General features: G+C 40.1%; 1 protein-coding gene across 2 annotated transcripts in view; it reads left to right on the top strand.

Annotated features, from left to right (window-relative positions):
* OPHN1 (oligophrenin 1) overlaps window positions 1–16,991 on the top strand; it is a 307,777-nt gene that overhangs the window by 94,904 nt on the left and 195,882 nt on the right. For both annotated transcript variants that reach the window (XM_084869543.1, XM_084869542.1), the window contains exon 4: window positions 4,018–4,079. In XM_084869543.1, coding sequence (XP_084725669.1) covers window positions 4,018–4,079 — 62 coding nt within the window. The remainder of the gene's footprint in view (window positions 1–4,017; window positions 4,080–16,991) is intronic.

Here is a 16,991-nt window from a genome sequence, read left to right as displayed (position 1 = left end):
TACATACCACATGCCTTTTCACCTACAATCCCACAAAAGCTTTTCAGAAATCTGAGAAACAAAGCTATAATGCAGGGATAGATTTAGGTTTAATAATAGACACAGAGAGCAATGGGACACATTGAGAGCTCAGAAATATATAGTCAACTAATGTTTGACAAGGGAGCCAAGAATACTAAATGGAGAAATGACAATCTTTTCATTAAATAGTGCTGGGAAAAGTGGATAGTCTCATGTAAAAGAATGACACCATTCCCTAATGACCAGTACTCACAAAAGTTAACTCTTAATGGATTAAAGACTTGAATGTTAAGACCTGAAATCACAAAACTCTGAGAAGAAAACAGGGGAAAAGCAATCATATTTTTTGATATGACACCTTAAACACAAGCAATAAAATAAAATAAAAACTACAGAAGTTGCCCTGATTGGTTTGGCTCAGTGGGCTCAGTGGCTAGAGCTTCGGCCTGCAGATTCAAGGGTCCCAGGTTCGATTTTGGTCAAGGGCATGTACTTTGGTTGCGGGCACATACCCATTAGGGAGTGTGCAGGAGGCAGCTGATGGATGTTTCTCTCTCATTGATGTTTCTAACTCTATCCCTCTCCCTTCCTCTTTGTAAGAAATCAATAAAATATATTTTTAAAAAACTACACAAGTTGGGGACATGTGGTATTTCTCTTTCATTGACAGGCTTATTTCACTCAGCATGATGTTCTCTAGTTCTATCCAGGTTGATGCAAATGATGAGAATTCTTTCTTTTTTATGGCACTGACAAACCAAAAGATAGATATAGAGGACAGAAAAGAAACAAGTAGACTGTAAAATTACAGCGGGGAGAGTAGGGAGATCTGGGGGAGATAAGAGATCAACCAAAGGACTTGTATACATGCATATAAGTACAACCAATGGACACAAAACTCTGGGGAGGGAGGGTATGTATGGGGGGGCAATGTTAAAATATGTACACAGATAATAATTTAATAAAAAAAATTAAAAAATAAATAAATAAAAAAACTACACAAGTTGGATTACATCAAATAAATAATTAACAGAATGAAATGCCAACCAATGGAATTGAGAAAATATTTGCAATTCATCTATCTGATGAGAGTTAATATAAAAAAAAAATAAAGAACTCATACAACTCAATAGCAAAAAAACCCCCCAAGTAATCCAATTTAAAAAATGGGAAAGGTTCTGAATAGACATTTTCATAATGAGATATTGAAGTAGTCAACAGGTACATGTAAAGGTGCTCAGCATCACTAGTCATTAGGGAAATACAAGTAAAAACTATGATGGGATAGCACGTCTTGCCTGTTAGAATCTACACTAATAAAATAGAAATATGCAAATTAACCGTACCTCCACATCACCCACCAGCCAATCAGGAGTGAGCATGTAAATTAACCCAACAAAGATGGTGGGTTACTTTGCATATGCTGGCACAGAGCAGCTGAGGGTGGGGCAGCCTCGTGCACATGCACAGGCACCAAGTGGCCTGTGTCCCAGGAACAGGTGTCTTCAGGAACCAGGGTGCTCTGAGCCTATAGGTCTGAGCATAGGCCAGGAGAAGCCAGTGTCCTGGAACAATCCCCAGGCCACTCTGGGCCTACGCCCGCAGGAATGGAGTAGTGAGAGGCAGAGCAGGAACATTCGCAGTGTCGCCATGGCGATGCTGTGGCTGTTCTTGCCCCACAGATACTTATGCAGGAGCCAGTGCTAAGTGATCTGCATCCCAGGGACAGGTGTCCTCAGGAGGCCTGGAGTGGCTGGGGTCCCAGAATGACCCCCACCATGCCCCCCCGCACCCTCTCCCCCCTTGCCACTCCAGGCCTTCATGCATAGGCATAGAACAGCCGGGGGCAGGGTGGGAACATCTTCGGGACCCAGGTGCTCCTAGCTGGTGTGCATGCAAGTGGGCAGGGGTGGGACAGGAACGTCCCCTGCAGTAAGTGAGCAGACAGCAGGGCCCTGCTTGCCCCTGGCTGTGGCAGCGAGGGGCAAGCAGTCCCATGCAGTGCCCTCACAGAGAGCAGATGTCAGGGCCCTGCCTGCCTCTGGCCCTGGTGGCTAAAGACAAGCAGCCCCTCACACAGAGCAGACACCAGGGCCTGCGGTGTCGTCAAACAGGCAGGTCTGCAGAGAGCAGAGAGCCATGGGGAGCAGGCCTAAGCAGTCAGCAGAACATCCCCAGAGGTCTCCCAGATTGGAGAGGGTACAGGTCTGGCCGAGGGAACCTCCCCCCCCTCCCCCCCCGTGCATAATTTTTTGCACTGGGCCCCTAGTTGCTATTATAAAAAGACAAGATGTAATTGCTGCTAAGGATGTGGAGGAAAGGGATTACTTGTGCATTGTTGGTGGTAATGTAAATTGGTGTAGCCTCTATAAAATACAGTATGGAAGCTCCTCAAGAAATGAGAAAATAGAACTACCTTATTATCTAGCAAGTCAACTTTTGGCTATATATCTAAAGAAAATGAAATTACAATGCTGAAGAGATATCTGCACACATACTTATGGTAATATTATATGTAATATGTAAGATATGGAAACAATCTAAGTGTCTATTGACAAATGAATGAAAAAAATACGATATACAGAATATTTAAAATGTGACACACACACACACACACACACACACACACACACACACACAAAATAGAACTATTCAGCCACAGAAATGAAGGAAATCCTGCTATTTGCAACATGCAACAGCATAGATGGACCTTGTGGGAATTATACTAAGTGAAATAAATCAGATAAAGACAAACACTGTATGATATCACTGATATATGGAATCTAAACAAAACAAACTCACGAAAAAAAAAAAAAAAAGGCAAATTCGTGATTGCCAGAGGTGGGGGTGGGCTGGGAAATTGGGTGAAAGTGGTTCAAAGTTATAAACATTCAGGTCATAATGCAGTACCGTTGATGTTATGTACAACATGATAAATGAAGTTAATAATGCTGTATAGTATTGAAATGGGAAACTTAGACTGGAAATGCACAGTGTTCCCTTGAGCAGCATGGTTCCTGTGCTCTTTTCTGGTGGAGTCAAAGAATGAAATCAAGGAGGAAAAGTGGTACAGCAAAGGTGGAAATTTATTGAGAAACAAGCACAGACTCCCATGTGGGGAGAGGGAAAGAGTTCCAGTGAGTCCTTTTTTCCTAAGGTTTATAAAGGCTGCAGATCTTTGTGCCTTGATATCCTCTCTGATTGGTCAATATCCCCTCTGATTTGAAATCCAGAGCTCAAAGGTCAACCTAACATGGAACAAGTGAGGCTCTCCTCCCCTCCTTCCTTATTGTTTCCCTATTCCCTCTGGGCTTTCTTCTTCGCTTTTTAAATGAGAGGGATCCTTCCCTTTATTCTATAAATTTATACCTTCTGCAGCTCCCAGTCCACTTATTCTATGGAAATGTGCCTTCTGCTGTTTCCAGCTCCCATATTCTATGGAAATGTACCATTTGCAGCTCTGTAGCCCTGTGCTTTTTCCATGGACCCCTTAATTACTCAAATTTCCTAAACCTGCCTATTTCACCCCTAAAAATTCCTATTTTACCCCTAAGAACTCCTTTCAGTACAGTTTAAAGTTATAAAGAGAGTAGTTCCTAGAAATTCTCATAACAAGGAAAAACAAAGTTTTTTTTTTAAGTATATGAGGTGATGGATGCTAACTACTTATTTTGGTAATCATTTCATAATATGTGTATATCAAATCATTATGCCATACACCCTAAACCTGTAATAGTGTTGTATGTCAATTATATCAATAAAACTGGAGAAAAAAATCTTTTGCATAGAGGGATTGGCAAAATCAAAAAAGGAAAAGATAAAACAAACACTGGACAGCACTAAACACATTCTGCTATTGACCTTATATTTGATACATTCTTTTAGTGGCAATATGGGTGTGGGGCACAGGTTCTTACCTCCTGTTGCACGGAGCTCTGTCCATTTGCCCATCAAATACCATGATTAATTTTATTTATTTATTTTTTATCCTTCCAGCTGAATCCTTCAAGGAATTTGCTGAATTACTCAATGAAGTTGAAAATGAAAGGATGATGATGGTAGGTCACTGCCCCTGGACCTGACACCTAGATCATTGCTTATATTGGGGATTTTTCCTGTCTTCTTTGGTTAGATGGATGCTCTGTTGTTTTGGTTTTTGTCTCATGGCTTCCTGGTACTGTAAAGACAGTTAGAAAATAGATATGGTTATACTATCTTAAGCTCTCACCCTGAGAGTTTAGCATCTCAGGTAAAGAGAAATTAGTATGGAAATGCTATTCCTATTCATTTCAGTGAGAAAGTATTTCAGAGGACACTAAACTGGACTGTTGAATAAGTTCACCAAAATTGTGGTCCTTTTGTTCTTAAGCAAATTATCCGTTTATTTCTGTCTCTGCTTCCAGAAATAATATGGGCTTTATTTACATACTGGAGGCCCGATACATGAAATTCATGCAAAGGGCTGGGCCCTTGCAGCCCGGCTTCCTCTGGAAGGTCATCCAGAAGGTCGTTCGGCTGCCTGGTCTAATTAACATATTACATTTTTATTATTATAGATGATTGATTAAGTCAAATCTATTATGAAAACTTATTTCTTACATTTAAAGTTTAATTAAAATAACTTTAATAGTTACAGCAATTTTAGTTTTACAGGAAAGTACAGAGGGATTTCATACACTTCCTATAGCCCCCTACCCCTTACCACACACAGTTTCCCCTATTTTTAACATCTTGCAAGTATTATACAGTTGTTTCAATTAATGAGCCAATATTAACATAATATTATTAACTGAAGTCCATAGTTTACATTAAGTTTACTCTTTGTCTCTTTGTGTTGAAAATTCTATGGGTTTTGACAAATGGGTAACAACATGAATTCACCAATAAAGTATCATCATACAGAATGTTTTTACAAACCTAAAATGCCCATGTTCTTAACTTAGTCATCCCTTTCTCCTTCCCTTATATAAGAACACTTGGCAAACATTGATCTTTCCTTTTACTGTGTTTTATCTTTTTTAGAATGTCATATCATTGGAGTCATACAGTATGAAGCCTTTTGAGATATGCTTCTTTAACTTAGCAATATTCATTTAAAGATTGTTCATGTCTTCATATTTTCATTGCTTGGTAACTCATTTCCTTTTATCACTGATATATATTCCATTATAGGGAAGTACTACAGTTGCTTTATATTTTCACCTATTGAAGGACATCCTGATTGCTTAGAATTTTGGCATTTACGAATAAAGGTGCTATAAACGTGTGCAGATTTTTGTGCTATAAATTTTCAACTCTTTTGGATAAATTTCAAAGAATGAATTTGCCAGATTTTATGACAGTAGCAAGGCTAGCTTTGTAAGAAACTGACAAACTTTCAAAGTGACTGTAGCATTTGCATGTCCACTAGCATTGAATGAGGGTTCTTGTTGCTCCACATTCTTGCGAGATTTGATGCTATCAGGTATTTTGAATTTTACCCTTTGAACACATTGCAGACTGATCATAAGAATTCTCTGGTTTTCTGTTCTAAGGCTTGTGGCCAATCATGAGAATTCTTTAAAAAGATATACTAATAAGCTTGTAAGAACATGTAATAAATAATGCAATGGTATTTAATTTTAGAGCGTGCCATTAACATTTATGTAAAACAATTTTTGAACTCGTTCAATAGAAATTTATCTGGCCACTGGGTAAAGCTAGCAATAAAACTACTGGTCTGCAATGTGTTTAATAGGTGTATAGTGAGATCTCATTGCTAGTGTAATTTGTATTTTCCTGCTGATGTATGATGTAGAGCATCTTTTCATATGTTTATTTGATATATGTAGATCATCTTTGGTAAGGTGTGTTTGTTCAGGTCTTTTGCTCATTTCTTCCTTTGGTTGTTGGAACTTTGTGGAGGACAACAAAGAATTTTACCTTCTCTTTCCCTCATAGGGTGTCTTCCTATTGGCAGACTATTTTGTTAAGCCCATTTATTCAGATATCAAGAGTTCTTTAATCTGTAATCACTCTTCCTTTTCAACTTGTGGTACTGGCTTCTCAGAATACTGTTGTCATTTCATCTAGGCTTCCAGAGATGTAGCATTGAAGGCAGAGCTTGGAGGTAAGAGAATTAGAGACTGTTAGGGTCTAATAATGGCTGTTCCACTAATATACTTATTAACTTTAGATTTATCACATATTTCCCTGAGTCTCTCCTTCCTTATATGTAAAATGATGAAAATGGTCTTCAACTTTAAAAGTTGTTTTAAATACTCCAAATATAATGAATATTTAAGTGTTTTATTAATATAAAAAAACACTGATTATGTGTGTTGTGTTTAGTTACCTTTTGTTGCTCCCATGATTTTGCTTATGGAAATTTCACTTGGAAAATTTCTTAGTTCAAAATATTTGCTTCTAAGGGTACTGAAAGGCCATTATGGGTAGTTTTATTGGAATCTGGTATCTGACTTACTAACTAATCCACACTCTACTAAATATTTTTTTTCCTGCCTGAAGAGTTTATGGACTGCTGCCAAAGTTGATCTTACAGCCATTTACCCCCATTTTATTCAAATACTATTAGAAAAAGCTCAATTGTGCTCTCTTTGGCTCTTGATCTCTTTTATTTACCCAATTGCAAAGCTCTCAAATATTGAAGTACGATTCATCTTTTGAGATAATGTTTTTCTCACCCCTCTTGCTGGCTATTTGCCAAATGAGTGACTCATTTTCTTCTGTCTTAAATTATGTTGTGCCCTTTTGTCTCTACAACTCTTCAGTTATGCACTGAGTGTTGGCTCCCCATTTCCCATTTACCAGTAATTTCATGAATGCCATGAAGGTTAGGCTCAATGAGGGCCTTTCACAATATGCCAGAAATTCATTTCTTAACTGCACCTCTTCTGTTTCTTGGACTCCAATACCCCAGTATGGATAATGTGGGAGATGTTAATAAGCTTTTTAAAATCAATTTTGATCCTTTCTTTAAGAAGAGACCAAAAGAAGCTTTAGAAGAACAAATAGGAAGTTCAAAGTCTTAGCGTGTGACAATTGCAAATGTTCTAATCACTCTCAGGAATGAATTTAAATTGTGGAAAGAACTATGGACAGAAGAAATGAAAAGGAGCATCCTAGCTGTGATTTCTTAAACAGTACCCTAGGGGAGGTTGTAGTACCTTAGAAGGTGACCTTTAGCAGTCTGAATGACAGACTTCCTGTATGGTTAAAGATAGGAGGTTTGCCTAAATGCATTTATGACTCTGAAGGGCACTTTATAGGCAGTGTGCAAGGTCTGTCTTTGAGGATATAACTTAAAATGGCCCATGATATTTAAAACAGTCTGTCCTACATGCCTTCTTTTGGTAATTGGTTAACCATCCAAGATTCCTAAACAGTTTTGCACTACTGGATTGAATACCATCTCTATCTTGCTAAATGCCCTATCTAGTGTTAATATGTGCTTCATTCAATAGAAACCTGATTAGTTATACTCACTAATACGTTTAGCATGTCACTTATTATTCTGGGGATTCTGCCCTTAGATAACAGGTAGGAACTTTTCTCCTAGAGAGCTCACAAAATGGATGCAGTGATCACAAAGGGGAATAAGGGACAGCATTTATGAATTGTTGCTAGATTTCTTCTTTTTAAAATTAATTTATTTTCTAATTACAGTTGATAGAGAATAAGTAGTTGCTATAATTTTAAGTTATTTAAGGATAAAACAGAATGAAAAAGAAAACAGCAACAAGCTTCAGTGTGACCTTTTCATACATCTCTAGCTCTGTGTTTTGGCAGAAAGTAGCAAAATAACCAATTAGTGTCAAAGAGATGAAGAGGTTCAGAGTATCTATTTGTTTTGTAGGAGACTAGCAGCAATATTGCCAATGTGATTAAGGGAAAACTATAGACTCTAATTTTGGTGAATCATGCACTACTTTCTAGACTGAGACAGGCCAAACATATAAAAAGCAGTAGCCTTATGGGTTGGTATGACACTTGCTTATGCAACAAAATGCCTCTTGGAACACAAAAAACAAAAACAAAAAACAAACAAACAAACAAACAAAAAACAACCTGAATACCTACATATGCCAGGGCTCACCTGAATGAATACTCATATAGCAGCTTGACACATGCTACTCTCTTTAGAAGTGGCCAGTCTCACAGTATCAATTCTTCTGTACTCTGTTGTTTCCATGCAGTAACAAATCCATCATATTCAAGGTAGGGGACAGAGACCTAACCTCACAATGAGAGGAGTGTCACAAAATTTTTTGGCCATGTTTTCAAACCTCTACATAGTTCAATAAATGACTCCCTGCACTGAATCTGACACCAAGACTTAATTTGTTTCCATGTGGGCATACAAAGTTAATAGCACATAATCCATAATCCACAGAAGTATAGAGCATGTGGGGCAAGAGTGACAGCCTGGTACTTTTAGTCGAACAATTCTTGTTTTTAATCAAGAGTCACTGGTGTCTTTATTTTTTGTACCAGAGCAGCTAGTAGAGCTCTTTGATTGGATAAAAGTTTGTCCATTTAATTGAACCTTGACTTATATCTGGATATAAAACAGGAGATCCAAAGTACCTGTAGTGAAGTATCCATCTTATATAAAAACTGCTGTTTGAAATTTAAAAAAATATATATTTTATTGATTTTTTACTGAGAGGAAGGGAGAGAGATAGAGAGCTAGAAACGTAGATGAGAGAGAATCATTGACCAGCTGCCTCTTGCACACCCCCTACCGGGCATGTGCCCGCAACCAATGTACATGCCCCTGACTGGAATTGAACCTGGGACCTTTCAGTCCGCAGACTGACGCTCTACAGCTGAGCCAAACCAGTTTCGGCTGCTGTTTGAAATTTTAACCCTGCTATTTTGGCTTTTGTAAACACTTGCTTGCTTAAATAATAAGGAAAAAAAGACTACTCCCATTCCAGAGAGGCCATAAATCTTCCCTGGATGAAGTTATCGGTGCTGGTGCCAGGCCAGGTCTTTGGTTGAGGTCTCAAAGCCCCAGCACATAGGGCTCTTTAAGAACTTGCAAATAGGTTCAGACAAACCCTTATTTTGGAGACAAAGAGCTAGAAGAAATATAACTAGGGAAACTTCCTCCATGTTTCTTTGCCCAGAATTTGAAAGGCATTTTTCTCTGGGTCTGCGTGTAATAGTAATAAAGTGTGACTCCATTTCTCTAAGCATTGCTTAGTTTTTCTCTGGGTTTCTGCAATATTAATGATTCCCTGAAACACTGGGAAATCAACTGTGGTTGGCCTTTTTGGCCTCTGGTGTGTGGGCTGGGTTTGGGGCCCTGGGGCGCAGGATAGGCCTCCAGGATGCACCACTCTGCTGATTTAGCAGAATTGAATGGGGAGGTGGGGAGGTGGGGGCATGGGGTGCGCGCTCTGGGTGCTCCCAGACCTCAGCCTAGGATTCGGCCAGCATTTGGAGAGAGTAGATGAACACTTCTGGACCTGTCAACAGAATCAGTAAGGTAGGGGCCCCAGTCTCATTCAGACTCACTCCCAATGAGTGGAAGGGGGAGCTTGATCACCTCTCCGAAAGTCATACGGCTTTCTCAGGCAATTGATTAGGAATCATATGGACTGTTTAAACTCTGAGTAAATATCTGGTATAAGTAAAAAACTTGGACTGTCTGGTATACAAATGTAAGTGTGAGAATCTGCGTAAAAGCCAAAGCTACTTTGATTTATTCTATACTTCTGTTGAGTTGTCTGGTTAAAACATTGATTTATTAAAGGTTGAACTCTGTGACAGACTGCCAAGGTCTCAAGCAGCTGCTGGGATTCCTTCCCCCCCCCTCCCCCCCCCCCAGATACTTTTGCTATCATGGAGGGAATTAGCCCACTTAGCTAGAGGAATTTATCTCTTTTTTGTACAGTAGAGAACTTATAATTTGCTCTTCCCTGATTTGTGATTTTACTGTATTAGGTTAAAATTTTAAAATTCTAAGGTTAATTTAGAGGTATAAGAGTTGTAAAGGTTGCAACTCAGAGAAGTTTAAACAAAGGCTAGACCGCTACCCTTTTCTCCCTTACTAAACTTTATGGGGTTAAGATTAGTACATTTTCTCATGGCCTGTGTAGGGAGAGAGAAAAGGTCTGCTGAATTTTTATGGCTTTCCTGGGTAAACTGCTTTGTGGGCTGCTTTTTCAGCCCTTTTATCAAGCAGAGAATCATGTGGTTGTGAGACGTGCCACCTCCCTGCTCTTCCTGATGGATTTACAGTGGGTCTCTGTCAACAACAGCACCAGCTCTGACTAGAGGGGAGGCTGCCAGCGGAGACTATCTGCATGGCCCTGGGCATGAAGCCAGATTTTGCACCAGCAATCTCTGGAAGGGGGCACTTTGAGGCTGGTTTAGGAGTAGGGGAAGAGGAGAGCCGAGGGCTGCTCCAGAGCAGGTGTGAGATAGGGTAGAGGCAGTGGAATTCAGTCTCAGCCTGCTGAGATAGAGGAGCCCTAGGCTGGGGATAGTTGGAGAAATGAAAGGTAGTAAGAATGTGTCCTTGAGTGTAAAAAGCCTGAATATACAGGATCTCAGACAATTTGTCTTGTTTCTCCTGCTACAGAGTAAATGGCTAATGCAGAAAGGGAAATCAGGGAGAAAGTTTTTGTTGATTTGTGCTGGCTGGTTTCTTCAAGGCCACAGCTTTTACAAAGCATAATAAATCTTTCTCTGCCCCTATTTTGTCCTCTTTAACACTTCCAATACTAAATTTAATCAATACAATATATTTGAAATTGCATAAGGAAGAATGTAGCAGTTTTTACTAGACATGTTTTAATTTACCTGCTCTTAAGGAGGAAGGTCTCTTATACTTTGTTAAAGTATATTTTCTTGAAAGTAAAAGTACATTTAAATATATTCATATGTTAATCTAAGAAATGCTGGCTGTTTTACTTTTTGGTAAACATTAAAGGATGGAGGTTTCTAAGAATAAGGAATTACTGAATAGAAAGTCTGAGGCATGGTTATGCATTTTTAAAGGACAAAGAAAAAAGGTTTAAAGGCTAATTTGAAAATGTGAAATGTATAAAGGAAAAGAGAAATGTTAAAAATAAATCCAACTAGTATTATCATAATCATCTATTCATAAACCCTGTCTTCTCTGGTTATATATCTTGTATGTCTTGTTTGGCTTGCCATTTTCAGTTATTTATTAAGATCTTCCTAGAGGACATAACCTGGTCTTTCCCTTGATCCCGACAGCATCTGTAACTGGATTAAAGATCTTTTCTTTCAGGAGGCCCTCCATGATTTCAGTCCACAAGAAATTTCCCTGCACACCCTTGTCATCCTCTGCCTTCTTTTCCAGTCTAACTAAGAGTCATTTTCTCCACAGGTCAGACCCCAGCCTCCGGGAGGGAGGACTGTTACAGCGGTAGTCTGTAGTTTTCTCCAGATCTCCCACTGTTTCTATTTCTCTCTTCTGTAGGAATTGTCTTTCTCTGCCTCACAATAGGAAAGTGAGACAAGCAACGGACCCTGTAATTTGTGAAAGTGGCTGGGGATGAAGCTGGTAAAGTTTCCCATTTTCAAATGTGCTGCAAGGTTTCAGGACTACAAGAGGAGCTCAGGACTTTCAGACTCTCCCAGAGAGGAGGAGTCTGACTGAGGGACTGGCCGAGACCCTGTTGGGTTAGGAGCACTGGAGGCTGCATATTGAACTTATAGACTGCGGTTTGCTGGGCAGAGGTCCTAGACCAGTTGTTAGGGGTTAAGCTGCCTGTGTGCAGCAAACAACTTTCTCCCATGCCAGAATACATTTTAGGGAAATTGGACAGACTGTGTTTGTGGCTAGAAAGAAAAACTGGCCATCATACACAGCCCTGACAGTGGCCTGCAGAAAACTGTGTAATGGACTTTGGTTACCTCCTGAGAAATTTGTATAGTCCTACAATGTATCATATTTGGCTTCCAGACGAAGCCGCAGGAGCAGTGTTTTACTTCATTATGTAAATATATTAACCTTTCATTCTCTTGCAGATTTGAATATAGTTGCCAAAAGGACAGGTGCCCAAATGGGCAAGGAAAAATACCTATCAGGTTTTGGTCTCTATTGAGAGACAGTTGGCAGCCTGTATACTGCCTTGGAGGCCTATGTGACCATGCCCATGTCAGGGTTAGCACAGACCTCAACTTTAGGAAACTGGGGGAGACCTATTTGGAACAGAGGAAAGTAGTGAGTACCAGCCTTCTGTTACAGGAATTACAGACCCCGTGAGGTCCTGTGAAATGTGAGACCCTTGAAGGGATAAAGCTCCCTTTGTCTGTTCTGAGAGGGCATGTCACCCCTACAGAGACCATATTTAATTTAAGGACAAGTCAAGTAGGGAGAACCCTACTACAGGGACAGTTGTGACTATTTTGGTATAGATACATTTTAAATTTCTTCTTGTCATTTAAAGGCAGTTACTGTTTTGTTATCATACATTTAGAAAAATATTACTCTAAAGAGTCCATAGAAAGGACTGGCAAGGAAAATCAGAAAATCTTAAAGCAGGTCAGTATATTTATCACCTTATATAATTCCTCTGAAATTTGGCAATACTTAATAAATAAATCATGGCAATGCATTTCTTTGCATAAATTCAATAAGACTGGTTTCCAATAGTGGTTTTAGTCATCGAGAACTTTGATTGGAGTATCATGTTTTAAAGACCCCTGTCTGGACTCTGAAGACTTGAAGCCAATATAAGTCCCACAAAGAAAGTCTGGTATCCTGCTTGGTAGCCCTGAAAATAGCTGACGTTGGAGCATCAGGCCCTTACCCTACCATTTCTGGTGGTTGATCAGAGTAGAAGGGGAGTAATAAGGGCACCTTTGTGTCCCTGCGGAAACGCCATGCACTCTAGGCCACAACGAGTAGGAGGGCTGCTGAGATGGGCCTTGAAGCCTAGGGCACAGGCCTGATTAGAGTCCCTGCAGGTGAGGGATTCACCTATCTCAGCAGATACTGCTGGCAAGCCTGACGGCAGCTTGGATGGCTTCGTTTCCTGGTCCAATGGGGGCACATTAAGATTCAATCATGAAATTCCAGCAAGGATGGTCAGTTACCATTCTTATTCTGTTTATGCAAACAATCAGGCCAAACTGAATGCAATAAATAAACTAGTCTTGATTTGGCTCTTTTGATAAACAGAAGGATAATTTTAAGGAGAAACATTTTTTATTTCAATAGAAGTTATTAAAACCAAAAAAAATGTTTTCTCTTCCAACAGACCTTTTGTTACAGTTTGTCTCTGCCAGGTCATAAGCCCACCTCCTTCTATGCCCAGGCCTCATCGTTCCTCTGATAGACAGTAAGGATATATTGGCTCTGAAAGAAAACTGCCCTTCTTCAGCATGGAAGTAGCCAGAAAAACACCACCAATGTCCATTTTCCCTGAAAGAATTCAGAGCAAGGATCTTGAGGCTAACAAATTAAACTAAGTCTTTCCACCTCTACGTATGTAAGACAAGGGGTATAGCCAAAGGGGTTCTCACCCAAAGTCTCGGCCCCTAAAAAGGACAGTAGCCTACTTATCAAAAAAAAAAACCACACAAAACTTGATCCCATTGCATCTAGATAGCCTGCCTGCCTCTGAGCAGGAGTAGCCACTGCTATACTTGTCAAGGAAGCAGACGAAGCCACCCAGGAGGCTGCCCTAAAACAAGTAGGGCCTCTATAGATTCTAGTGACTCTTCCAGACCCTGATCTACCCACCTCACCAGCTTACACAGAAACCCAATCTAGAAAAGCTGAAAACCATAACCAATCTTTACTCAAGTTCTTACAGGCTTTAAAGTCTACTCAGAAAGCAGTCCAGAAGCACGTCTGAGATACTCTTCCTGTACAAACTTCTGATCTGGTTCATCTCTTCTACCCTGGTGACAGTTTTGGTAAAGAAATTTGCCACCCAAGGACTGACCCTACCTGGAAAGGACCATCCCCACAGCAGTCCTGGTCATCGGGATCCTGAGTGGCTTCATCACACCTGGCTTAAGACAGCCCAGGCAAAATAGAGAGTCCAGTACTCTTTATGCCCTCTAGAGGTTATTCCTGGCCCTCATTCCTGGCCCTTATTTTATAAACAGGCCCACTAATTTTATTTGGCAGAAAATTAATTCTATCAAACTCATAGTACTCAGTGGTCAATATAACTCTGACCCCAATAATGACCCAAAAGAGTCAATGATTTGACTCATGTGGGGAATGGAAACAACCATCTTATAAAAAACAAAAACAAAAAACCTGCTGTTTGAAACTTTAATCCTGCTATTTTGGCTTCTGTAAACACTTGTTTGCTTAAATAACAAGAAAAATAAGACTACTCTCATTCCAGAGAGACCATAAACCTTCCCCAGATGAAGTTATCAGTGCTAGTGCCAGGCCAAGACTTTGGTTGAGGTCTCAAAGCCCCAGCACATAGGGCTCTTAAAGAACTTGCAAAGGGGACTGGAAAAATCCTTTATTTGGGAGACCAAGAGCTAGAAAAAGTATAAATAGGGAAACTTCCTCCATGTTTCTTTGCCCAGAATTTGCAAGGCATTTTTTCTCTGGGCCTACGCTTAATAATAATAAAATGTGATTCCATTTCTCTAAGCATTGCTTGGTTTTTCTCCAGTTTTCTGCAACAGTAAGACCTGGATAAATGTATATACAAAACCCCAATTTGCCATGCTTTTTAGTGGTATTTTAAAAATTGCTTCTTAGTTTCGAGAATACAGGACTGGTCAAAATTGGCTTTTGAATGTCTTCTATTTTTCTTATTTTGTCTTACTGATACTTTATGTCTTATCTGATAAGAAAGCCAGTCTCTCATTTCCACATCGTTTAGTAGATCAAAATTAATGCAACGCATCATAAAATTCAGCCCTTCAGATGCATTTGCTAAAGTCCTCCAATAAACTGCAAATAATTCACACCAGTGAAGAAACAAACCCCACTTGCTTCCTTGAGCAGATGCCATATACCAAGAGGTTTACATAAAGACAAAGTTTTATATATCTCTCTCTGCACATGCCCTTGTCCGGAATTGAACCTGGGACCTTTCAGTCTGTAGACCGACGCTCTACCACTGAGCCAAACCGGCTTCGGCTAAAAGAATATTTTTTAAACACACACCCATTAATGTACAGCTTAGTGCAGCGTAACAGCGTAAGAACCCATGTGCTCAGCACAGAGCCAAGAATCAGACTCTGCCGAGACCCCAGAGATCCTCAGCAAATCTTTTCCGAGGCTATCCACCTCCGATCCCCCCAAGCTCACCGGTGCACTGACGCTGTGGGCCTCACTTTCTCCTGCAGCATTACCCCTGGATCTTCAATGTCACACTGCCCGTGGGGCAGTGTTCTTCCTGAATTGTATGTCAGCCAGCGGGTGGGTGGCTCTCTCCCATCAATAGGTCCTTGGCCATCTGGTTTAGAGATGATGTTTTTATATCTCTAGAATAGGGGTGTCGAACTCAATCAGAGAAGGGGCCAAAATCTAAAATCCAGCCTAAATCGCGGGCCGAATGGTTTACTGAACAGTCATAAACTGACAATGTCATAAACTGACAGCGGAGTGCAGTGATGACAGCGCGGTGCGGGCCACATTGCAAGGCCTGGCGGGCTGGATTTGGCCCGCCGGCATTGTGTTTGACACATGTGCTCTAGAACATATCAATGCCAATATTTTAGTACCTGGACAGTCTGTTTCTATCAGCTTCTGAGCATCTATAATAAGGTAATTGGGAGGCCTGGTCTAGTGTTGTGTGTTGCTTTTAATAATATTCAAAATTCTGAAGGAAATGTTCTGGTTTTATGACATACTAGAAGGAGACTAGAACAATTTATCCTAAAGCTATTATTGCTAACTCATTTGCCTCCCATGAAGTGGTTTGTGCTTGGTGCAATTGGCCTTTTCATGTATTTTTCATTCTCTTTCTTTTCTACTTACGGCACATACTTCAGGCCTCATTTGTGTATTTCTGGACATGACTCGATATTTTTCTTTTTAAAAAATTTCTTATTGTTTAAAATATTACACATGTCTGCTTTTCCCCCCCATTGACCTCTTGCCAGCCATTCCCACTTCCCAGCACATGCTCTCATTTCCCTACCCTCTGTGTCCACATATTATGCTTATATGCATGCAAACTACTCCTTTGGTTGTTTTCTTAACCTTCCTCCTACCTTTCCTCTAAGGTTGAACAGTCTGTTCGATGCTTCTATGTCTCTGGATCTATCTTTGTTCATTAGTTTATGTTCATTATATTCCACAAATAAATGAGATCATGTGATATTTATCTTTGACCAGCTTATTTTGCTTAGAATAATATTCTACAGGTCCATCTATGCTGTTGCAGATGGTAAGAGTTCCTTCATTTTTAGAGAAACATAATATTCCACTTCTTTATGTGCCACCGTTTTTTAATCCATTCATCTGCTGATGGGCACTTAGGCTGTTTTCAAACCTTAGCTATTGTAAATTGTGCTGCTATAAATACAGGGGTGCACATATTCTTTCTGATTGGTGTTTCTGGTTTCTTGTGATATATTTCTAGAAGTGGGATTACTGGGTCAAATGGCAGTTCCATTTTTAGTTTTTTGAGGAAACTCCATACTGTTTTCAATAGTGGTTGCACCAGTCTGCATTCCCACCAGCAGTGCACGAGGGTTTCTTTAAAAAAAAAAAATATTTATTGATTAAGGTATCACATATTTGTCCTCATCCCCCCATTCCCATCCCAAACCCCTCCCCATGCATGCCCCCACCCGTTGTTGTCTGTGACCACTCATTTGGCTCATATGCATGCACACAAGTCCTTTGGTTGATCTCTGCCCCTTATCCCCACCCTCCCCTACCTTCCCTCTGAGGTCCGACAATCTGATCTATGCTTCCTTGTCTCTGGGTCTGTTCTTGTTCATCAGTCTATGTTGTTCATGATTTCCCCTGTATGAGTGAGATTATGTGCTACTAG

This window comes from Pipistrellus hanaki (genome assembly GCF_964339955.1).
Source record: "Pipistrellus hanaki genome assembly, chromosome: X".
NCBI classification, from domain to species: Eukaryota; Metazoa; Chordata; class Mammalia; order Chiroptera; family Vespertilionidae; genus Pipistrellus; species Pipistrellus hanaki.
This window is presented reverse-complemented; position numbering and strand designations above follow the sequence as displayed.